This window comes from Perognathus longimembris, chromosome 20 (genome assembly GCF_023159225.1).
Source record: "Perognathus longimembris pacificus isolate PPM17 chromosome 20, ASM2315922v1, whole genome shotgun sequence".
In the NCBI taxonomy this organism is placed as follows: Eukaryota; Metazoa; Chordata; class Mammalia; order Rodentia; family Heteromyidae; genus Perognathus; species Perognathus longimembris.
Genome location: NC_063180.1, coordinates 38,407,513 through 38,433,272, shown reverse-complemented (window position 1 = coordinate 38,433,272; position 25,760 = coordinate 38,407,513). Strand labels below are relative to the sequence as shown.

Below are 25,760 nucleotides of genomic sequence, written 5' to 3'. Positions count from 1 at the left end.
AAGAAAGCCTGATTCCCTAAATTCAAAGCAACTAGATTAACTTTCCTGCTAGATGAATAAGAGGAGAAAGGATCTCTATTCACTCCTGTAGATAAGAACTGCCAACCTTACCAGCACTTTGTTTCAATCTTCCAATCAAGTGCAGCAAAACCTCTCATTAAAGAGACCTCAGCAGGAAACAAGGCTGTTTTGTTTTTTAGCAAAAACTGACCAAGAAGTCCTCTGTCAATGTGAAGCTATGATGAGTAAATCTGCTAAATATCAACAGTTCCCCTAAATACGCATGATAAAAAATACTACGGGTATCTACCAGCCACCCCACCTCAACAGACACTAGGGAGGAGAACTGCCTGCAGAGCTCTAAGCTGGGCTTTTCCCATCTACTCAACCAGAAGCATTGCTTCACTGCCTTTACAATCCCTTCCCTATCTGTCCCAACTGGGTGTGAGCTGAGAGCAGCTTTTCCTGATAACACACTCTTCAGCATGGAACACTACTATCCCTCCATACGGTTCATTTCAGGGTTTATGAACTGCTTGGATGATGCCATTCTCAACTGCTGAAATAGAATGGCTGGAAGGACACACAAATTTATCATTGGTCACCTTTGACAAGAGAGAACTGTCAAGGGCATGTTTTCATCAGGTGTTTTACTTTTTACTTCCCCTTTCTCCATTGATAATAAACATTGCATTTACATCTATTCCTACTTGAAACTAAAATATCTTTTAATTTGGCTTTTAGGAAAATCAAGTGTGTTTTAAAAGATTACCTTATGACACTGTTAATTATGGAAAATGTTTATCTATCAGTAAGAGAACAATACATTTTAAAGTCTTCATGAATAATTTCCATGATAAGAGAAAGTTAAGTGACTGTCTTTGTACAAGAGAAAAAAATTTAAATACCAAATACAACTGTTATCAACATTTCTCATCAGAATTAGTAGGATTTTTCTCGGGGGGGGGGGGGATTTAGGAAAGTATATACCTCAACAAAGTATATACCTCCCCCAAAGGGAGATGATATAGCTTATTTCTTTACTAAAATCAGAGCACTAATCTGAAAGGAGACCTATGTACCAGAAGGAAATCGAGCATGAACATTACGAACATTACCGGATGGGCTCTTGACCAGCACACTAAGCCAACTTAGTCCACAATGAGTTATTATGCCTTACTACTCTTCATCACCTTTTAAAAAAGAAAGCAGAAAAATGTATTCTTCATTCTACTCTCTACAGTCTTTCATTTGCTTCATGGCCAAAGCCACAACATCCTATCCATGGCTGTCTGGATAACCAGGCAATCCTTAAGAAGAGTTCTGAATGACTGAAAGATGTTCAAACTGAAGGACGTGTGACAATACAAATATAGAGTTGGGGGGGGGGGTGTCAGAGTGTGTGTGTCAAGGATCCATTTTTTAATTCTTTTAACCTTGTTATTTGAAAACAAATATAAAATTCTGGAAAGGAGAAAAGAAGCTCCCTTTAGTAAATCACTCAGAAAGTGAAGCTAAAATTGGTTATAAGCATACTTAGTGGCAATAAATGTACTCAGCACTATTTTCATGAGCAGACATAGGAGGAATGATTGAGAATCTTGATACTTTATAAAATGGAGGGTGGTTTTCTCTAGAAGAATGTCTAAGAAATAAGAGCTTCTGGAAAAAGAAACGGAAGCCAGGATTCAGGACCTTACTTTTTTCACTGTGAGCCCTTTAGCATTGTTTTATAATGTTCACCAATTACTTACATGAATTAATTTCACAGCTCAGTTTTGTTTCTATAAGCTTGCTTTTATCATTTGTCTTATTTAAAAAATACAAAATGGGGGGGGCTGGGGAGGAGCGATGGTGGGAGAAAAATGAGGAAGGAGGTAACAAGTTTGACAAGAAATGTACTCACTACCTTACATGTACTGTAACTCCTCTGTACATCACCTTGACAATAAAAATTAAAACAAAAATGCAAAATGAGAGGCAGGTGTTACGGGCTCATGCCTGTAATCCTAGCTACTCAGGAAGCTGAGATCTAAAGATTATAGTTCAAAGCCAGCCCCAGCAGGAAAGTCAGTGAGACTCTTACCTCCAATAAACTACTCAGAAAAAGCCAGCATTAGTACTGATGCTCAAGTGGCAGAGTGCTAGCCTTGAGCACAAAGGCTCAGGGACAGAGCCAAGGCCCAGAGTTCAAGCCCCAGGATCAGCAAAATAAAATAAAACAAAACAAACATGCACAATGAATAAATGCACTACTTGCCCAGGGACCTTCTGATAATCACTAGTGTCATTCCAAAAGCAGTTCATTTGTAGGAGACCAAGGAAAGTGTGTTGATATCCTAAGCCTAACCCTGGTTCTTATTCCTCAGTAACTATATAATGGGGTCAAATAGGTCACAAAAGTAGAAATATAACCTCAGCTTTCTTTACCTATAAAATAAGGAGTTCAAACACATAACATAACAAAGTAGAAATATGATCTTATTTTTCCTTATCTATAAAATTGAAACTGGATTTGATTATCTCAAGTAAAAAGGTCTTCACAGCTCCAAAAATCTACTAGGTTATAATTCCAAAGAACAAACTACAAATTCAGCAATTAGTGTAGTACTGCAGGCATCCAAAGTGATTGCAACTCCTGGTTGCTGGATTCATTCTGCTTACATTTCTAAGTCAGCATCAACTGACTAGAATCACAATTTCTGAAGAAGCAAAAAGCTGCATTTCAGAATCTGCCAAGAGTTTGTTTGGTTTCTTTGTTCTAAGCTCCAGCTGGCAAAGACATCACTCAGATCACCAACTCAGAAAGGCTTTCTGCCAAAACCCCAGATCCTGATTCTGGTCAGTTTCGCCATTCCTATAGGGCTGACTACAAATCAAATGGGTTAAGACAGGAAAGCAAGAGAACTGACAAGACTGCTTGCTTTGATACCAATGGGCTGTACAATTTTCGGAACAGGGAGAGATCAAATAGGCCTTGTGATGCAATGCCAAGGATTTTATAAACTCGGGTCAGGATTCATTCTGAAGACTATAAAGATGGTTGAGGCTGAGGAACCAGTTACAGGAAAAAAAAGGGGGGGAGAAAGAGTTAAAGATGGCCCTTTGGTGTTTCAACTGGGAGGTTGAATGAAAGAGAAGAAATTACAATTGTTGTTTTAAACATGCTTAATTTAGGGTTCAGAGCCTTCTGAGAAGAGATATGGGGAACAGGCATATACAGGTTTAGATATACAGGTTTGAAGATCAAGATGGAGATCTGAACGGATAAAGATCTAAGAGTAATTAATAGGATAGCTGAATTGAAGCCGAAAGAAAAGATCTTATTACTAAGGGACTAAGATGACCCTATGGACTAGAATATTTTAGTGGAAAAGAGGAAGATCCAAAGGGATTTGAGAAAGAGCTGCCAGTGAGGCAAGGATGCATGGAAAACAATAAATCTAATGTAAAGCACCATTTTTTTGTCCAGGGAATACAAAATACATAATAAGCACAAACTATAAAAACAGATGGCCTCCCCCCCAAAAAAAAAAGGTTTTAGGTTAGGTCTGGGGCTTGAATTTAGGTCCTGGGCCCTGTCCCAGAGCTTTTTGTGCTCAAGACTAGCACTCTACCACTTTGAGCCACAGCACCACTTCTAGCTTTTTATGATTAACTGGAGATAAGACTCTCATGGACTTGCCTGCTCAAGCTGACAATGAAACATGAGTCTCAGATCTTCACCTCCTGAGTAGCTAGGATTACAGGTGTGAGCCACCGGTGCCCATAAGGTCTTTCAATTTGAGGTCAATATATCTTAATTCTCTGACACCAAAAAAGCATATCTTAATTCTCTGGTATCAAAAAAGAACAAAATTTCCATGAAATTTCAACAGATCTTTACACATTATCAAATACATACTGGAAACAGAGTAGTTAGTACTATCCCATAGTGCCACCTGAACATTTTCCCGATGGCTCTCCATCCCCATTAGGGGTAAAAGAAGGTGGAATACTGGTCTTCTAGGTTCTTCTGTGAGCAAAACTGCTTACACTAAATTGTACTGGATTCCTCCAACACACTTTAAAGAAATGTATATTTTGGCCAGGGACCAGTGGGTCACATCTGTAATCCTAGCTACTCAGGATGCTTGAAGTTCTAAGGCTGCTTAAGCAGAAAATTCCTGGGACTCTTATCTTTATAACCATCAAAAAGCTGGAAGTGGAGCTGTGGCTCAAGTGGTAGAGCATCAGCCTTGGGCAAAAGAGCTCAGAAACAGTACCCAGGCCCTGAGTTCAAGCCCTAGGATCAGTGTGTGCGCGCGCGCATACACACACACACACCTTGTTTTTGTTGTTGTCCTCCCCACACAACACTCAAAACACAAAGCATGACAGCACACAGAACCAGGAACTTTTCTAAAGAGGCACAAGGTTGATCAGGCAGAGTGAACTGTAATCCTAGCTACTCAGGAGGCTAAAACCTGGAGGATTATAATTTGAGGATAACCTGGGCAAAAGTTTGTGAGACTTCATCTCAACCAATAAAAAGTAAGGCATGCCAGTGTGCCGGTGAACTCAAAAACACCCAGGAAGCCTAATTAGGAGAACCTTGGTCCAGGCTGGTCTAAGCACAAGCACCAGGCCCTACTTGAGAAGTTACTAAAACCAAAACTGACAGTGTGGCTCAAGAGACGGAGTACAAAGCCCTGAGGTTCAAACTTCTCTACTGCCAAAGTACTCGCACTGTCTTTCACCCTCTCTACCTTTCTATGAACTTTCAATTATGTACTGAATTGGAATTCTGACCACTGCAATTCATGTGAAGCAAAAAAACAACAACGCAGTGTATGTGTTAAAAGATACCGGAAGTTGAATGTTTGTAGTGAACTAAAGGTTGTCATTTAAGTTCTCAAATTTGACATGTTCATAAGGTAATAAAATGATCACCCTAAAATCAAATGAAGTCCTGAAGCACTTCTATAGAGTTCTAGGAATTTAACAAAATTCACAAGAGAATTCACTAAACTTAAGAACTAAAATAATTACTACAATAAGGGGGTAAAAGTCTCAAAAGAAGTTACATAAAATTAGCACCCAACACTCACTGTATTCAACATCAGCTTGATAAATATTTTATTGTATTCAATACTCTACTAACAATTTAGTATTCAAATGATTATAATATATGTGTCTAGGAAATACTAAGAGTTGAAAGAAAGACACAGTGGACCTAGAAATGTCTGTTGACTAAAGCTGCAGTTGGCTAAAAATGTTATGCTTATTAGCTGGGCACTGGTGGCTCATCCCCAGAATCCTAGCTACTCACACCACGTGCACGCACATGCACATACACAAGCTGGGGGAATAAAACAACAACAACAGTAGGAATAGTGGTACTCAGCTATGGCCCTAGCTTCACGGGAGGCCACAGGTAGGAAGATCTCAGTCTTAAGCCCAGGCAAAAACAGGAGACCCTATTGGAAAAATAACTAAAAACAAAATAGAGCTGGGGAGAATGCCCCACGTACTTGAGCTCCTGTTTAATGGAGCCCTGAGGTCAAATCCCAGATCCTTCAAAAAGAAAGCACATTCAAATAGAATAATCCTACATTATTTGCAATTTGTTACATGCAGTTTTAACCAAGTGTGGTCAAGATAAGTACTTTTAAATGAAAACAAATGTTTTAACTTCCCAAGCATGCACTAGCAGCTCAATTGACACTGAGAGCCTCTCATTCTTGACTTACAGTAAGTTATATGTAAACTATGTGTCCATCTGCTCATAATTTTGTGAAAATGTTTCCCAAAAAGCAAATATGGGAGGAAGTTGTGGAGGACAAAAGAAGCTGAACACTCAAAACGTGTATTATTTGCAACAAGGAACCCTACTGGTGATCCTATTTTTTGTGGGGAAGGAGGCAGTGACTGGGATAGAGGAGGTGAGATTGGTCAGAATACAGTGTAAACCTGCGGAGATGAAACAATGAAATCTCTTACTATAACCTCTAATTAGCATAAGCTAATGGAGATTATAGATGGATGGATAGATGGATGGATGGATGGATGAGTGGGTGGTAGAAGGCAGGCAGGCAGGCAGGAACAAAGGGTGTCCAAAAGGCAAGGTAAAAGACAGTCTTCTCAAGCCAAGAGGGCAATTTTACATCTGTTGAAAAGGAGGCAGTGTGTTTTTAGGAGAATTGAGCAGAGTTATAGGAAAAGGAATCAAACATCTGCACTAATTGAGATACAGAGTGTGAAATAGGATCTAGGTTAGTTGAGTAGTGCATAGTGGTAAATTCTATGACAGCAATGCAGCCTACTCTCAGTGGTTTCACGTTAGGGATGCTCACAACTCCTTCACACACAGTATAGGTTAAGTCTGCAGTCCTTAAGAGTCCTGAATCTGCATCCTGAGTATCTGTGGGTTTTCCATGATGATTCTCTAGGAACCACAGACCCACAGAGGTACCAACGGCCCACTGTGTTCACAGAGGAAACGGATGGTTATGAAGTTGTGTATTTTAAACTTCCAGTATGTTTGTCAGTGAATGCTAAGAATTGTAATTCATGAAAAGTGGTTCAAGTCATTTTTCAAGGCTTACAAAAACAACAGGCAGAAGTAATACTATTATAAGTCAGGATATCGCCTTTGAAATGCTGCCATTGGAAGGGCACAAAGACGGGGAGCCCTTAGGGCACTGGTAATGTTCCTTCTTAATCCAAGTGCTGGGTGCAGAGGTATTCAGTATGGAACCCATCAATTTACAGTCTACCTATGATTTGTTTATTTTAACGAATTCTGTTATAAAAGCTTCAAAATAAAGTGTTATGACAAGGGTTGTAAGACAAGGTTCTAAATAAATCAGGTGTATTTCCAAATCATCTATTTATTCACTAAAGTTTAAACAATAACAAATACTGGCAGAAGACATTACAGTATTTTAGAACAGACAAGGAAGGAATTAAGGGTTTATTTATCTTGCCTTTCCTATACAAACAGTACCACTGATAAGTGAAGAGTAGATGATGGTGTTTGGACAAAGGAAGGAGGGATAACACAATTAACATCATCATTTTGCAGCACCCAGTGAGGTAAAAAGCTCAGACATTGACCATGCAACAACAAACCCTGAAATACTAATACCACTATTTACAAAACAGCCTTACATTAAAAAAAGGAATCAAACACTCAAGGCTCTAGGTCTGTGCTCTCCAATATGGTAACCACCAGCAATACCTAGCTACCAAGTGCTTAAAACCTGGTTATTCTAAACAGATAAATAGATAGACAGAGATAGATATATCTAATATACATGGAATAAAATTCAATGATTTTGTAGAGAAAAACAAAGTACCTTTTTTTAAAATCTTACATCACATTATTACTACTTAAATGGTAGTAACTTTAGAGAAATAATTTTTCCCTCTGAAGAAAATTTCTGATGTGGTTGCTAGAAAATGTTAAATTACATAGATGGCATTTTACCTACTATTTCTATGAGAGAGAACTATTCTAGCTAGTTAAAAGTCTACAGAAGGGGCTGGGGATATGGCCTAGTGGCAAGAGTGCTTGCCTCGTGTACATGAGGCCCTGGGTTCAATTCCCCAGCACCACATATACAGAAAACGGCCAGAAGTGGCGCTGTGGCTCAAGTGGCAGAGTGCTAGCCTTGAGCAAAAAAGAAGCCAGGGACAGTGCTCAGGCCCTGAGTCCAAGCCCCAGGACTGGCCAAAAAAAAAAAAAAAAAAAGATTAAAAGTCTACAGAAAACAGTCAAGCATCACTTTAACCACCACAAAGAAGCAAGAGCCAAAATCCAGACTGAAAAATTCTACAAGGCGATTCTGTTCCTTACTCATAAAACTGCACAGGGAGCAAAAGACAAAGACACAAACGGAAGACCTTATATTTCTTAAGAGATGTAAAAGACCTATCAGTGCGATTTTATTTGATCCTGATTTTTTTTAAAAAAGGGAAAGTTGATATCTAAGACTTTTAAAAATATGGGGCTGGGGATATAGCCTAGTGGCAAGAGCACCTGCCTCGGATACACGAGGCCCTAGGTTCGATTCCCCAGCACCACATATACAGAAAACGGCCAGAAGCGGCGCTGTGGCTCAAGTGGCAGAGTGCTAGCCTTGAGCGGGAAGAAGCCAGGGACAGTGCTCAGGCCCTGAGTCCAAGGCCCAGGACTGGCCAAAATAAAATAAAATAAAATAAAATAAAAAAATAAATATACCATCCTTTCCAACTTGGGCTCGGCAGAATGGCTCCCGCACAGAAGGGTGGTGAGAAGAAGGGCTGTTCTGCCATCAACGAGGTGGTGACCTGAGAATACACCATCAACATTCACAAGTGCATCCACGGAGTAGCCTTTAAGAAACGGGCCCCTCGTGCACTCAAAGAGATTTGGAAGTTCGCCATGAAGGAGATGGGGGCTCCAGATGTGTGCATCGATACCAGGCTCAATAAAGCTGTCTGGGCCAAAGGAATAAGGAATGTCCCCTATGGGATCTGTGTGTGTTCAGGAAACGCAATGAAGATGAAGACTCACCAAACAAGCTCTATACTCTGGTGACCTATGTCCCAGTCACCACACTCAAAAATCTACACACGGTCAATGTGGACGAGAACTAGCCAGTGAGTATCAAATAAAGCTATAAAATTACCAAAAAAAATACACCATTAATAATTCGTTTTAAACCCAGATGCCCCTCCACAGATGAATGGATCCAAAAAATATGGTACCTATACACAATGGAATACTACATAGCGAATAGGAATGGTGAAATATTGTTATTCGCAGGGAAATGGTCAGAACGCGAACAAATAATGTTGAGCGAGACAAGCCTAGAACACAGAAAACAAAGGGGCATGATCTCCCTGATATATGACTGTTAAGAAAGGGAGACGGAGAGACAGTAGAGACCAGGTCTGCGAAACCAAAAACTGCTTGTCAAATGGTATTTCCCACAGGATTGGGGCAGCGACCCAACAGTATGTAACTAAAACCAAACAACTACTCAACATATAAAGGTCAAAAATCGACCTCTCAGTGGAATACAATAGCTCAAAAGCTATGTATGTACGTTCATATAAGTCTACTGTCGACATATTGTCTAATATCGACATTACATTTAAAGCCCTAGGCACATTTTCTTGGGCTTGGCCACATGGCTACTGTATATGTTCTTGATAAATTGTATATTGTATATATGTCTACCTGACCTAGAGAAGGGAAAGAAAAACAGGGTGTAAGATATCACAAGAAATGTACACACTGCCCTACTATGTAACTGTACCCTTTATGCACAACACCTTGTCAAAAAAATTTGTGTTCGATTAATATAATAAATAAATTAAATTTAAAAAAATAAAAATAATTTGTTTTAGAAACAGGATAATTGTGGGTGATGCAGTTATTTTTAAGTTCTTATTTTTTAAGAGATTCATACTTAAGTATATTAACATAAAAATATGGCTATCATAATCCTGGTTCTCTAGAGTTTATGGCACAAGAAATAGATGACCAAAACATACAACTAAACCTACAATTAGATGAAGTAAATAGTAAATAAAGGAAAAAAATTATCCAAGAGGAACTTGGTAGAAAATGCAGTTTTCAAATCTAGGAGCAGAAAGATGCAAGTTAGGCCACAGAAGTACGCAAGGACCAAATAACACACAGAGTTCAAGGATCAGACAATAGATTTCAATCTTTTATGTCTAAAAGCCACACCAAGTATAGGAATGTAGGAAGGGGGAGGAGAAACTTAGTAATACTTTGATTTAGAAAAGATTATTCTAGGAAAACTGATTAGGTAAAAGGAAGAGGGGCTGTGATATTCTTTAGGAAAGTTATTACAGCAATCCAGAGAGAATTAGTATGTCGGAGCATGTGGGGGGAGGAGAGATGTACATGTTAGAAAGGACAGATGAAACAAGTGAAAAGATGAAGAGATGCTCAGCAGGTTAAAGCTGAAGGAATGCACCTACAGGCTAACCTTTCTCAAGGAAGGAAGGGAGAAGAGAGGGAGGGAGGGGTAGATGGAAGGAAAGACTGCAAGGAAAGGAACAGTATACATACAATTCCATAGTTGTTACAGGTCTTTTTTTAATAGATATTAAAACAGACTTCACTTACAATGTTTTAAAAGAACATAGCTCACATAGCCTACTATGTGCTGGACTCTGCTGACCATGCAACTACCTTGAGATGGGTACTTCTTGCATTTTTACACCTGCTTTACTTTGCAGTACTGGAATTTGAACTCAGAGCCTCACACTTGCTAGGTAGGTTCTCTACCACATGTTCCCAGAGCAGTCTTGGCATTTTGCTATTTGTTTGGATTGTTTGCTTTGGTTGCTTTTCAGGTAATGTGTTTTTGCCTAGGGCCAGCCTTAGGCTTACCTGGCCTCCCATGTAGCTGTCACCCCGATAAGCTTAAAAATTAATAAGTAAAATAAAATAGGAGAGGGGCTGGGAATATGGCCTAGTGGTAAAGTGCTTGTCTCATATACATGAAGCCCTGGGTTTGATTCCTCAGCACCACATATATAGAAAAAAAGCCAGAAGTGGTGGTATGGCTCAAGTCGCCAAGTGCTAGCCTTGAGCAAAAAGAAGCCAGGGACAGTGCTCAGGCTCTGAGTTCAAGCCCCAGGACTGGGAACAAAAACATAAACAAATAAATAAATAAAATAGGAGAGAGCAGCTATAAAGTGGTAGTTCTTACTTTAGTCAACCTTTCTGCAGCTTAACAGGTAGGCAGTCGGTATTCAAGTGGTATTCCTTTTCTAACAGCTCACTAATGTCTACGGCTTTATGTACTTTATACATATGGCATTCTATTTCAAAACAAGAAGGCAGAAAAAAAATAAATGAGCTGTCATAACTTAAGTCTGGGTGATTTATGTCAGAATCCAGACTTACAACCTGTTTTGAAAAACTGGAAGAGCTGGCCTGCCTTCCCCCACCACAATAGTCCTGCAGCTAAGCAAGACCTGCTTCCTCAGTCTAACCAGTGTTCTCTGACTGCTGTTATCTCTTCCAGCTTCCATGATTCACAACTGGTCTGATTTTTAAGACACACCTAACACCATTCCACACACATCTGATGCTCACTTAGAACACATCAACATAGGGACTGGAAATGTGGCCTTAGTGGAAGAGTGTTTGTTTAGCATGCATGAAGCCCTGGGTTCAAGCCCCAGGACTGGCAATAAACAAACACACCAAAATAAAAGTGAGTGCATGTATGAGCTCTAGAGTACATGAGTAGATGTGGACAACCTCTGGTCCTTCACCTGTAGGGATACTGTAATAGCAGTACCTAACAATTATGAGGACCAGATGGCACCAGGCACACAAAATACTGGGCTCAGCATGTCAGCACCCAACACTGTTTCTCACATTAACAACTTCAATGTAAATTTACTTGCCACAACCACTACCTTCTGGTTTTAGGGGGCAATACAGCATCAATACATAGGTTTGTGTACTTTAAATATTCCAACATTTATCACTTAAAAAAAAAATCAGGGGACTGGGGATATAGCCTAGTGGCAAGAGTGCCTGCCTCGGATACACGAGGCCCTAGGTTCAATTCCCCAGAACCACATATACAGAAAACGGCCAGAATCGGCGCTGTGGCTCAAGTGGCAGAGTGCTAGCCTTGAGCAAAAAGAAGCCAGGGACAGTGCTCAGGCCCTGAGTCCAAGGCCCAGGACTGGCAAAAAAAAAAAAAAAAAAAAATCAGAAGTCAGTTTTCTGAAGTCTCTCTACCAAGTAAGAGTTCCTACAATTGTATTCTGAAAGGTAGACTTACTTTAAGTTTTGTCCAAGACATGTAATTCTCCTAATCATGGATTTCTGTTGTTCTATAGGAGCAAGTAAGTGAATGTTTACTAAAACATTGTTTAAGATGATAGAGTGCAGCTGGGGGGGGGGGGGGAGTATAGCTAAAGCCACACAGCTTGCCTAGCATGTATGAAGCCCTGGGTTTAATCCTCAGTGCCAGAAAACAAATAAGATGGTAGATTTGATTATAAAACTACACATTAAAACCAACTTGAGGGTTTGAAGTGTGGTTCAGTTGATAGAGCACTAGCAAGTGAGTGAAGCAGCCCCAAATACCCAGTTCCAGTCTCAGTCTTGAATCAAGAAACAAAGAACTTGACTTTTCATGTAAACATTACAAGACACTATTGTTAGTACTCCACTGCTGGGTAATACGTTTTCCTGATTCTTATTCCTCAAACAAATGTGTACAATATTCCTCTTCAAAATGCATTTCCCGCAAAGCCAGGATGGCAGTAAGGCTTAATACAATAAGATGCTATGACATTTATAAATTACAAGGAGAACTAATGAGCTATAGTTCCCCACACCATGGCTTTTACAAATGCAGCTGAACAAAAGCAGAATCCACGCTGAGAGATTCTGTTGTGTAAAGTTTAGAGGTAGGCAAGAATACAGTGCTGGCCAAATACATAATTAGGTAGTAACATATTTTAAAAAAAAAGCTAGACAAATGAGTACCACCCTGCTAAACTTATAGATTAGCTCTTTAATTCAGTATGTAATTCTAAAATTGGAAGGGTCACAATAATGGCTGTTTTTGTTAGCTCAGTAAGCATTGGGAGCATTTTGTTTCAGATACCTGTCCTCTAGAAGTTTGTAATTTTCAGTTGTTATGTTCTGTATGATCAGTCATGAAATGTGTAATTTTTTAAGGGCCAAAGGATTTTTTTTTTTTGGTAGTAAGGACAGGAGACTGTGACCCAGAAATGTCGCGTTGGGAATTCTAGCACTTACCACTATGCTCTGTGTTTTATCTGCTGCTATCTGCCCCAGCAGTACAGGATAGGAGCACTGCTCTCTACAAAGCACCCTACAACAGCTCCAGGTTCAACTGGCTATGTAATAAATACCTGCTGGATGTAAACTACAGTCTTAAGAATCCGTATTATTATCAGCGGTTACAACTTGTGTGAACAGAAACTTGCTTAGCATAGTATCTGTTTTCCATGTCAGTAATTCAAGGACTGGACAAAAGCAAGTAAATTCCAACCATTTTAAAATTTCAACCTTCCCAGTTGAGATTACTTGTTCTAGACACACAGAAACTATTTCCTTGATGTATCCAGGTCCAGTCCTGGATGTTTGTTTAAGTACTGAAAAAAAACCAACAAGGAAAAATACAAGAACTATTAGCCATGACTCTATAGGACACTTCCCCTACTCAGGAAGCACACTAGAATGTTACTAGAAACGTTGCATTAATTTAGGATGACTGTGAATTTGCTAAGATTTATTTTTAGGAGCAAACAATTCAAGAGGTGTGACTCAAGTGGCAGAGCACCTTCCTAGCAAGCACAAGGCCCTGAGTTCAAACTCTAGTACTACAAAAAAAAAAAAAAAAAATCCTTTGGCCCTTAAAAAAATTACACATTTCATGACTGATCATACAGTACATAACAACTGAAAATTACAAATGTCTAGAGGACAGGCATCTAAAACAAAATGTTCCCAATGCTTATTGAGCTAACAAAAATAGCCATTATTGTTATCCTTCTTAGAATTACATACTGAATTAAAGAGCTAATCTATTAAGTTTAGTATGAAAAATTCATTCAATAGAAACTTGGTTAGAAACCCAAGTATACTATTGATAATTCCAAGAGTTAAAATTCCTAAAACTACTATGACAAAAAGTGGACTTTTGGGGGCTGGGATGTAGCTCAGTGGCAAAGTGCTTGCCTAGCAAGGGCAACGTCCTGAGTTCGATCCGCAGTAACAAAAAAGAAAAGACAAAAAAATGCAGTTAAAAAAAACACCCAACCAAAAAGTGAGCTTTTTGATCTCTGGGGATTTACACTATTTTTTTTTTTTTACTTAAAAAGTCTTTTTTTTTTAAAACTTGAATCTTATGTTTCTAATTAACAACTGGAACTCCTGCTTCCAATTTCCTATGTCTAGTAAGGCAGGATGACTGAGTTCATTCATCAGCCTGCTTCCCCACAGGTTTCCATGTATCCGGATGTAAGAACTACCTAAGACTCAATGGTCAGGGCCTTACTGCTTTCAAATGTTGTGTTTTATGGTACAAAACTGTGAGCCTTTCATTTTCTTGGGCTCTAAAGCATTGCTCAGAATCTAATTGTTTTTATCCACTTTTATGATGTCAAATTGAAGTTCCAACATACTTAGCATTATTAAGAATTTATCTGTTTAAGAAGGAATGGAAATAAAGTACCTGGCTAACCCATAAAGGAGCAACCTGAAGCCACTCTTTGCAATAAATAAATTAAGCACTCTAGGACAGAGATAGCAAAAGTCCTATTTTTTATTGCTGGCCTACACGTACTGCTCTGAACACATCAATATAGATTAACTTTGAAACTTAGTAAATTATCCAAATGTTTATCTCTTTCTATATAAGATTAAGCGCTGTCAAACTAATAAGGTTTTTAAAAGCTATCTTCCGAAATTCAGGGATGAAAACCAAGTTTCAGTCAACCACATAGCTCAGGAGGTATGGTCTGGAAGGAAGCTACTTTTAATTCTATCTGACATCTGGTCACAAACTTTGCTAGTGAAAACAACAACAATGCTCATTCCATTAGCATGTTTTCAGCTAGGCACTGCTCACCAGGGCTCAGCGTGTGTGAATGCACGCTTGGTGGGGCTGGGACATTCTGTGACTGAGCCTTCCGGGATGGGAGGCATCTAACTTCACTGTGAACTGACAGCTGTTACCATAACAGGGCTTGGATTACATTTCCAAAAATTTAAATCATTAGAAGAGTTTCCTTAGCAGCATTGTAATCTACCTTATTTATATTAGTTTATTCTTAGAACTGCACCCATGTTAACATTTGGTCTCTAAATAGAGAAAAGATTAAAGAGCTAGTAAGTCTCAGAACATTGTTTCTAGGACTAGAAAAACTACTGTAATTCTTCCCCCTTCAAACCAAACAAGACAAGAGGCTTCCTATACACTGCAATGTAGTGTTCAAAGGCACAGGGTGGCTTCCACCTCGTGTTGGTGAGGAGTGCTGACCTCTGTATTACTGAAGCAATCAATGAAGTTCTACTCCAGTTTACCAGTTCCTAATGTGAGAACATCAGCTGGGAGAAGAAGGGGGTTAGGATTTGAAAAGCTATTCTAACATAGTAAAGACTATCAACCAGGGCTGGGAATGTGGCCTAGTGGTAAAATGCCCGCCTCCTATACATGAAGCCCTGGGTTAGATTCCTCAGCACCACATATGTGGAAAAAAACAGGAAGTGGCACTGTGGCTCAAGAGGTAGAGTGCTAGCCTTGAGCAAAAAGAAGCCAGGGACAGTGCTTAGGCCCTGAGTTCAGGACCCAAGACTGGTAACAAAAACAAAAACAAATAAACAAAGACTATCAACCAATGACACAAATTAAATCTTTAACCATGAGCTCTTAGAATGACCAACTTATGGGGCTGGGGATATGGCCTAGTGGCAAGAGTGCCTGCCTCGTATACAAGAGGCCCTAGGTTCGATTCCCCAGCACCACATATACAGAAAATGGCCAGAAGTGGCGCTGTGGCTCAAGTGGCAGAGTGCTAGCCTTGAGCAAAAAAGAAGCCAGGGACAGTGCTCAGGCCCTGAGTCCAAGCCCCAGGACTGGCCAAAAAAAAAAAAAAAAATGACCAACTTATGAGCAAAATTAAAAGCAACTGTTCAACTAAACTATGAGATTCAATAAATGGATTCCCCAAAATTCTGTAAATCAAAATGGCAAGAAGATGTAAATCCTTCTCATACTAATATGCATTATAATCTCAGATGGCTCCACGGGGGGTAGGCCAAACTGCCCTCCTCCAGACATAACAAACATTTAAGCACCACAAAATAAGCAGACTCCACAGCACAATCTTACATTTTCCTGCTTCTGTCAAACTTAAGCAACTTGAAAATGATTCAGGTAATTTTGTGTCTGGTACACCAGTAAACACAATTCTAGTTGGACAAACACATAGAAACTTTTTTCTCTTTACTTAATTTGCACAAAGAAGCCCTTCACCCAAATATATCAATTTTTAAAAAGGCTTCTCTTAAAACTTTTGTGATATATTTTATTTGCACTTTTTTTCCAGACATTCAGATTTCATTTGGATGGGGGAGGATATGAGGTAGAAAAGAAACATTTTAGAGGATAGCCAATAGTCCTACAAGTATTTTGATTAACACATCCTTCCCCCAATAATCTACAATTAGCTTACATTTGTAACTTTTCCTCTTGCTGGGTTAAGTGACCCTAGGCAAGTTACTTCAATTATGTTTCAACTTCCTTATCCAAAAGTGGAGATAAGGCTCCTTTTTAGGGTTACTGTGAGGATAAATGAATTAAACACAGAAAACAATACCTGGCACACATTAAATGCCAGATTCTGTACTTTAAATTTATGAACAACTAGGTTTCTGAAAGGCTTTTTTCCCAAAAAATTTGTAACTATTTTATCAGGTAAACTTTTTAAATCACATATGGAGTTTTCCAAACCACATTGGAATTTTATTCAAAATTGTATTACATTTATACAACCACTCAAGTAACACTGCCTCTCTTCATCCAGAAAGTGCATTATTTTATCTAATTCAAATCTATGTTCTTCATTAAGACTCAGGCAATGCACATTATATACACATAATGTATATAATTTATGTTTAGATAGTTTTTTTCTGGCACAAGATTTAGTGGTATATCAGAATTTCAAACACACATAACCGCTGACCTAGTAATATTTTTTTAATTTAAGGAATTTAAACAATCCCATTGTTACAAAGAACTATAGACTCAAAAGTACTATCTTAGACAAGAGTTTGACAATTTGTTTTACTAAAACCAAAAAAACAAAAAAGGCTGAAAAATTAGTTGACTTTTTTCATCTTAGGGGGTGAGAGGCACAAAAGTATCTTATGTAAAGCATGCATTGAGTTTAGAGCTTAGCTCTTCATCAACGTTTTGGTCACCTTAAAAAACTAAATAAGGGGCTGGGAATGTGGCTTAGCAGTAAGAGTGCTTGCCTAGCATGCATGAAGCCTTGGGTTCCATTTCCTCAGCACCAAATAAAGAGAAAAAGCCAAAAGTGGCCCTGTGGCTCAAGTGGTAGAATGCTAGCCTTGGGCAAAAAGAAACCTGGGACAATGCTCAGCCCCAGGACTGGCTAAATAAATAAATATTTTAAAAACTAAATGTCATTTAAGGAAACAGCTGATTCTCATTTCATTTACCTACTTATGGCCTTGCTCTATGACTTTGAGGTGGCCCCATAACACAGCATTAAAGAAAAAGTGCTTTTGGCTCCCTTTTCATTCATAAATGTTTAAGCAAGCACACATCTTTATAATGTAGTATTTAACTAGTGAAGCTTCTCAATCTCCTAAAAATCTCAGTACCATAATTTCAGGATAAAAGTATTCCTCCTCCAAAATCTTCTTACCATGGTATTCTTTGAAAACATCCTCTCCACTGATGAAATAACCCTTCAAGTGTGTTTGTCTGCAACTATCAAGTACCAGCTATCACACTTCTGAAACAAGTGACATTCTGTGTCATAGGGAAACAAAGCTTTTCCTCCCAGAAAAGGAAGGGTAACTACTGTGCATTTCTTTTTTAATAACAGCAAAATGTTTCCTTTTATTCTAGACTTTTGAGTCTAGATTTAGACCGACCTCCATCAAAGGAAGGTGAAATGGGTACAAATTAAATTCTTCTTAAAGAAGAAAAGCTATATTCCTTTAAAAGAATCTCATTCACTAGCTACGCTTCTGTTCGAAAGCACTTGTTAAAAGAGTTCAGCAGCAAATTACATTTGCTCCTGGATGTCAAGAAGAAACACTTCAAGCAGGAAAATAAGTACATAAAAACCACCTGCTTGATACTGTTTGAAGTTACTGATTTTTAAAAGGGGGAAATTCTCACTCATACCGTTTTTGAATTCCAAGTACTTTAAAAGATTTTTAAAAATCACTCTGTCCGACAGAGGACTCTTTTAACTGGTTTTTATTTAAAAAAAAAAAAAAAGGATTTTAGCTTTCTAAAGCACACATAAGCCCATAGCAAAATGGATGGGGGAAAGTTAGGTTTGCTGAGCCTGACGAGACCTTTTTTTTTTACTCCATATTACGGAGTTCCTTTTGTAAGGTTAACTCCGAATAAATTTAAATATGTTAAGAATGTACTTATTTTTCTTTCAGCCAAAGTCATTTGAAATCAATACTCCAATTTCAGAAAATAAATTAATTAAACAAAGCCGCACAGCTCGAGTGTTTGGCTGTCTGTCGGAACGCCTTATCGCGGGCCCGGCGCATACCACCGTGGGTGACATCAGATCGAAACCACACGGTTTCGCCGGGCACCCGACGCTCCAGCGAGGACAGCCTGCCGGAGGGAGGGGTGGGGGAGACCCCGAGCCCCGATCTCCAGCTCCCCGGAAACCCCGGCGCCCCTCGCCCGCCGCCGTCGCCGCCCGAGTTTCAGGGCGCGGAACCTGTTGCTCGTCCCCGCCCGCAGCGAGAGCGGCGCTTGCACCTGCCCGGAACGCCCGGCCGGTCCCCACCACCCCCGGCCCGGCCCGGCCCGACCCCGGCGCGCTCGCTCCGGCGGTCGCCGACTGGCGAGGACGAGGGCGGAGGGCGGGGCGCGGCCCGACGCCGGCGGGCGGCCGCGCTGGCCCGGCTCCGACCCCGACCCCGGCCCCGGCTCCGGCTCCGGCTCGGGCCGCCGCGCAGACGCTCACCTTGGCGGCCGCGGCCCTGGCGGACATCTTGTCTCTCTCCAGCGCCGCGCGAGGCTCCTCGGACCCGAAACTCCGCGCGCCGCCCGCCCGCCCGGCCGCTCCTCACGCCACGGCCCAAATAAACATCTCCCGGGAGCGAGCGGGGCGAGCGGGGCGAGCGGGGCGGGGGCGGCCGGAAAGGCCCGGCCCAGGGGGAGGGGACTCAACTCGGACAAAAGTCCGCGAAGCGCCCGCCCCGCCCGGGGCTTCTCCACACGGGGCGCGCCCGACCGGCGCCTCCCTCCGACTGCGGCCACGTCGGGCCCGCCCGCCCGCCCGCTCGCTCGGTGACCCCCCCCCCGAGGCCGCACCGAGGCCTCCCCGCCGTCCCCGCGGTCCTCCTGGCGTCTCCACGGGAGCTGGATCCCGCACCTAACTTCCCCGGAACACGCGCCCAGGAGGAACCTGGCGTCGGCGGTCGGAGCGGTCGCCGACAACCCCAGGCGGGCCACGCAAACCTGCCAGCCCGGCTCACTGAGCATGCCCGGCTGGGGCGGGGGGCGGGGCCGGGGGCGGGGCGCGCGGGCGGGGGGCGGGGCCACGGCCAGGGTCCAACCCCGGGCGCGGAAGGAAAAGCTGTTAACACAACTTTGCGGGGCAAGTTTCCGCTGCCCAGCCAGCCTTCCTGTTTGCTTTTAACGAAAGGTCTTTAGAATTCGCTTCCCAGGGACTCCAGACCCCTGCCGATTCCTTGCCAAATCCTCGACCAGCCAGTCTGGGTGAACCTCCAGACAGGAGTGTGGTGGAAGGGCTGACAAATAAATGGCCTTTCCTTAGACGTGCATCCCTGGTCACAGCTGTCTCCATCCCAGGTGCCTGCCTGGGTGGTGGTACCAGACTCAAAGGTAGATGTAGTTGTTGGTTTTTTTTGCCTAAAGCACTTGGGCTTTCAGCTCTGTCTCCCTTGTGCCGATTGCCATAACTAAGTCTGGTCACAGATTTGTGGGAACTAGGGACAGACTGAAAACTCAGCTCAAGAGGCCTGAGACACCTGGCCCAGCCTGCTATCAGGCATGGAGATGTACCCAAGGCCCTTTCTCCTTCCCCTCTGATAGGTCTCTCCATGGTATGGTTTTGGCTATCAAGATTGCTGAAATTCTTGACTACTTAAGGAATTAGGCTGTCCAGCCCCAGGGGATGAGAAAACCCAGCGTCCACCATCCAGCTTAACCAGCCACTACATCAACTTCTCGCCAAGGCTGACAACTTTGCTGAACGCACTTTCTGAAATGTAAAGCTCTTCATAAATACGAGGCATTCTTAGTAACATGAAATACCATCATTCATGAACCTAGTGCTACAAGAGACACATTAGCATAACCATCTGGTTTGAAGCAATGGTTTTCTCTTTAAAATTCAACTATGACATCAAACTTAATCCTAAACACGAAATACCTGTATATAACACATAAATACCAATTCAGGTTTCCAAGTGCATATATTTTGCAACCTTTAGCTAGCTGAAGGAGAAAAGTGCATTCTACAAATCAAGCCTTTCTTCTTTTTTTTTTTTTTCTTTTCCTGCATAAAAATAGTTGAAGTCTGGACTTTCTTTGCCTGGGCTAATCTGGGACCACAATCCTCCTGATCTCACCCTCCCAAATAGCTAGGGTTACAGGCATGAGCCACCAGCACCTGGCTACAATGGTACTTTTTAAATAAATTAAACTGTACCTAAATTGCCCTATGTGTTAAATGGCATAGATATTTTGGATATTCAAAGTACATTTTTGTATATCTTCTTTTTTCCAAATAATCAAAGGAAAGTTGTCAAGAATTAAAAACACCATCTGGAGGCCTGGCTAGACCAGTGGGGCAGGCATAGGTCGTTAGTTCAAACCCTAGTACTGGGGGGGAAAGAGTATTTTCATTCCTACAGTTTATTTTAAGGAGATGCTTTGATAGGATGTAAAACCACACAGCATAATCTCCAAGAACCAGCCTTAACTTTAACAATTAAGACTCAATCCACTGAACATAGAATGTTTTAAAATTGTACCACGATATGAGTGTTGGTGGATGGGCTGTGGCCATAATTCCTTCCAGACAATGAAAAGAGAAGACATCCAGGTAAATTGGAGATTCTTATTTAGAGATAGCATGGTAATCACCCAAGAATTTCTTTTTCTCTTTTTCTTTAATTTTTTTTGTTGTTGTTGTTTGCTGATGACTCTGTATTCTTTACCTTACATAAGATGTATTCCCATGTACATCTGGGGAAGGGTGGGGGGAGGGCAGAGAATCAGGGGAAAAAAACGGTGAAAAAGTGCAGCAGTGGAGCGAGCTGGCTGTACAGGCCACCGAGGAAAGTGAACTATGCAATCTGGGCGTGGGGAGGGGAAGAAGGGAATGGGTGAGAACTGAGGGAATAGATGATACTATGCAACAGAAAATATACTTATTATCTGATCTGTGTAAAGGGAATCCTGCTGTATATCGATCTGTCTACCTTTAAAACAACACTCATTTAGGGGAAAAAAAGAACTTCTCTCTTTCTCAGTGTACAGATTTCTTTTACCTAATGCAAAAGAACAGGAAACTAAAAAACCACAACACTTACAAAGACAACTTCCTGTGGGAGTTTTGGTGTCTGCGGCTAAGACTGAAAGAAGCACTGTGTAAAATCTTGATAACTTTTAGAACCGCTTATTAAAATAACCTAGACCTATGTTTATATACTTATATATATTCACTATATATGTGTAAAATGTACATGTAGGTTTGGTTGTTTTTCCATTGCAAAAAAAAATCTTTAGAGAAAGTCTATTGACAGCATTTTTTGGTGAACTGGATTTATACATGAAATACAAAGAGGAAGTACTTGGGCAGTGCAGTCACAGAATAAAGTCACAGAAAAGAATTTATATAAAATACTAGAAGAGAACTCTACCAAAGCATTACAATAAAAAAGTAAATAAAACATCCTAATTTCACCCCTATGTTATAACTAGTTTTAGAATTTTCCTGTGCCAAAAGAAATTATATAACTGTGCTAAACAGGAAAGAAACTTTTTTAAAGTTTATGTTAGTTACCTGGGAAGGGGAGGTTTTCATTATTACATCCCCACATGTTTACATGATGTGCTGGAGACTCTTTTTAAGATTCATAAGGTTTCTAGATTTCTCAAATCAGCAAAACTTTTGTGTGTGGGGGCCAGTACTGCATCTTTTTCTTTTCTTTTCTTTTTTTTTTGCCAGTCCTGGGTCTTGAACTCAGGGCCTGAGCACTGTCCCTGGCTTCTTTTTGCTCAAGGCTAGCACTCTGCCACTTGAGCCACAGCACCACTTCTGGCCGTTTTCTGTACATGTGGTGCTGGGGAATTGAACCCAGGGCTTCATGCGTACGAGGCGAGCACTCTTGCCACTAGGCGATATCCCCAGCCCTAGTACTGCCTCTTGAACTCAGGGATTGGGCACTGTCCTCTAAAGCTTCTCCACTCAAGGCTGGTGCTCTACTACTTTAGCCACAGCTCCAATTCTAGCCTTTTGCTGATTGATTAGAAATCAGAGTCTCATTGACTTTCCTGCCTGGGCTGGCTTGGAACCTTGATCCTCAGATCTCAGCCTGCTGAGTAGCTAGGATTACAGGCGTGAGCCACCAGCTCCCAGATGGGGAAAAATGTTAAGAGTGCACTATAGAGTGTCACCTATTTGCAATCTCATTTCTACGTCATTTTAAAGTAAACAGTACAAATGGCATATTTAAAGGTAGTTAAAATGGAAAAGTCCATGTATTCGGTACATTTCAACATGATGGAAATCCTGAAGAGTGTTAGACATTTGTCAATGTCATTTCAGTTTTATTATCAATGTATTTTAATTGTATATATGAATGGGTTTCAGTGATATGTGTGCATATACAAATGCTGTAGTTTGATCATTCCTACAGTCCCAGCTATCTTCTTACCCTCTGGCCTCTGTCATTAAGTGTGGTTTTTAAAAGGGTAAGCATAAAGATCAAGTCATTTTTTATTCATTTCAGAGTAAAGAAGAGTCGTTCCTAAAATAGCACCTCCTTTGGGGTCACCCTTCCTCTCACTGGAGGCAAGGTAGAGCTTTCTCTCCTTAGGGTTCTGAACATCACAAAAAAAAAAAAAAAAAAAAAAAACAACAACAACAAGCAGACTGGAAGGTCCAGAAATCCATCGGTATCCAACCAGCCAGGCTGGCATGGTGGGTCAGCCTCAGGCTTATCTGGGTGTGTCTGTCCTCATTTTTCAAAACAAAACATCCCACATGCTCCTAATGATTGCTCCAGGAGCTCTCCCCGGATGCAGCAAAATAGCGCTTCCTCTAATCCACAGGGAAAATAGAGATTAAGGAATGGCAAGTCACCTATCTTTCAGCTATAACAAGAAACCTACCCTGAGTTCTGCTTTTCTTCTCCATCTATCTTGCTGGACTGGGAATCCAGTGTGTGTGTGTGTGTTGGGGTGTGGGGCGCGGTGTCTGATCTTCATAGTCCTGCTCCTCTATCGCCTCATGAGTCCAACAATTCTACTTCTTAGTGTCTCCCATCTTAAACCCAAAACAAAATACCCACTTGGCACTTCCTTGCGAACTTCCAACACTGGGACCCATGCAGGGCCCTACACTGGGGATGGCTTGAATCCGAACCATTCTAGATGGGGCTTTAGTGTTCCACACATTGGACAGGGCCTCGGCTGGCTCTGTCCTGGGTTCCAGTCACTTCTTGAAAGGTGCCCTGGCTGCCTGCTTCTGCCTCTCAAGGCCCCTGTTGGGCTCTTGCACCCTGCTCCCCGGCTTCTGCCCCTGACCAGGAAGTGAGGCAGGGGTGTGGCCCAATATGTGTAACACCCCCAATCTTTGGCAGGCAACACTACTTCCTGTCTGGTGGGCCGCTGGCCAGAGGCCACTTCTTGGTGAGCTTGAGTGTGAGCTGTGTTGCCCAGCCTAGATTCAGGAACCAAGCCAACCAGCTATGGAGCGTTAACCTTCTGTTGGTGATTGTGGTGGGTTGGAACAGCTTGGTCTGAGCCCTAACTTCCCCAGATTCTGAGTCTAGGGGAGAGAGAGGGGGACATTTTAAGGCTTTTGAGAAGGGGATCCCAGCAAGTCACTGGGCCCAACACAGGCATCTGTGGCTCTTGTGACGGTCCCTGCTTGCTGTGATTATGCAACTTGTGCCAGCCAAGCCCAAAAGTGCCCGCTGGGCTGGTTCTGTGCCTGGGGACCGGATCCTTTCTCCTTTCCCTCCAGCCTTCCTGATGTTGGCTGTGTTTGTCACTTCTGGTCAGCGTGAAGCACCCTCCAGGGGCAAGCCACAAAATGCCTTGTGTCAATGGCATTCCATCAGTAACTTCTCATGAATTAAATTTTCTGGGAATTTACATTTAAAACTGGGGTTGCTCAATAGGAACCATAAAATCGGTGCTCACATTTTGTGTGTTCATTGTTCTTCACTTAGAAGGGCATTTAATAGCAAATATAAATCATGACAAGTCACAAGGGGGAAAAAAAAAAAAGAAAGGAAGAAAAAGCTTAGCCAGATGCTGGCAATTCACATCTGTAATCCTAACTACTCAGGAGGCTGCGATCTGAGGATCAGAGTTCAAAGCCAGGCTGGGCTGGAATGTCTATGAGACTCTCATTTCCAATTAACCAACAGAAAACTGGAAGGGGAGCTGTGGTTCAAAGTGGTAGAGCGCTAGCCTTGGGCAAAAGAGCTCAGGGACCTGCATTCAAGCTCTACAACCAACACAAAAAAACCACCACCAACAACAAAAAAGCTTTAAATATTATGTTCCCTTAATGGCACTTCTGCTGATCCACCTCACCTCTCCACACCTAGACTGCTCACCTCTTGAACAAAAGGCTACAGTTATTTTCCTACACCCCCCCCCCCATTATATTTAGGCCCACCTCTTCCTGTAGACTCCTCTGTCAATCTGTGATAGGCTTCTCAGAAGCTCCTGTTCTCAATGCAGGGAGTGTTTGCTGCCCAGACCTAATTTCACTAGGAATACTGACACCCATTCCTACGCAGCAGATACTTTAAAAGAAAAGAAAGATCCACTGGAACCCTGTCCACTGCATTCCCATTCCTATTTCTCAAGAACACTACTAGTCAAATCTAACAAGAAAATTATTTCAGATCGCTTTCTGTGTTATCATTTGAGTGTGTGTACACAAGTGTGTGTGTGTGTCAATAGAAAGAAGCTGGCCACTAGTCCAGTGGTTCAGGCCTATAATTCTAGCTACTTTGGAGGCAAAGACCTGGAGGATAGAAATTTGATACCAGCCCCAACCCCCCCCTCAAAAAAAATTATGAGAAGCTCAATTTCCAATTAATCAACAAAAGGCCACGCTGGAGGCATGGTTCAAGAGATGGAGTACCAGCTGTGAGTTGAGTAAGTGAGAGTCCTTCCTTGAGCAGAGGGTGTTAGCATTTCCCTAGCCTCAGGTCCTCAGCTCCTCCCACTAGCCCCCAGACCCATCCATAATGAGCCACTCCTACTCACTACCTACCTACTTCCCCTTTACCCCCAGAGACAGAAGCTGCCATCTGGATACGCTGCAGACGCCATGTAGCTCCCTCTCCCGTGGGAACTGTGGCCCCACTAATAAACCTCCTTATGAACCTTCTTCTCCTGTCTGTGCTTATCTCCGCATGGTCCCCTGGGATGGCCGGGACATATCCTTTCAGAGGGGAAGAGAGGGGAGAGAAGAGGAAAAGAGGGAAGGGCGGGAGCTAGGGAGGGAAGAAACATTTTTTAAAACTGAGCGATAGTGGGCTGGGGATATGGTCTAGTGGCAAGAGCGCTTGCCTCCTATACATGAGGCCCTGGGTTCCATTCCCCAGCACCACATATACAGAAAATGGCCAGAAGTGGCGCTGTGGATCAAGTGGCAGAGTGCCAGCCTTGAGCAAAAAGAAGCCAGGGACAGTGCTCAGGCCCTGAGTCCAAGCCCCAGGACTGGCCAAAAAATAAAACACCTTG

At 41.8% G+C, this 25,760-nt stretch overlaps 1 protein-coding gene and 1 pseudogene across 5 annotated transcripts in view; one reads left to right on the top strand and one right to left on the bottom strand.

Annotated features, from left to right (window-relative positions):
• The window catches only part of Tjp1 (tight junction protein 1), a 71,997-nt gene extending 52,964 nt beyond the window's left edge, over positions 1-19,033 (bottom strand). For 2 of the 5 annotated variants that reach the window (XM_048368781.1, XM_048368782.1), the window contains exon 1: positions 18,760-19,033. In XM_048368781.1, coding sequence (XP_048224738.1) covers positions 18,760-18,786 — 27 coding nt within the window. In that variant the 5' untranslated portion in view covers positions 18,787-19,033. The remainder of the gene's footprint in view (positions 1-18,759) is intronic. The other 3 variants (XM_048368778.1, XM_048368780.1, XM_048368779.1) reach the window with 2 other exon arrangements.
• On the top strand, positions 8,234-8,622 carry LOC125368006 (annotated as a pseudogene).
• Positions 19,034-25,760: the final 6,727 nt, after the last annotated feature.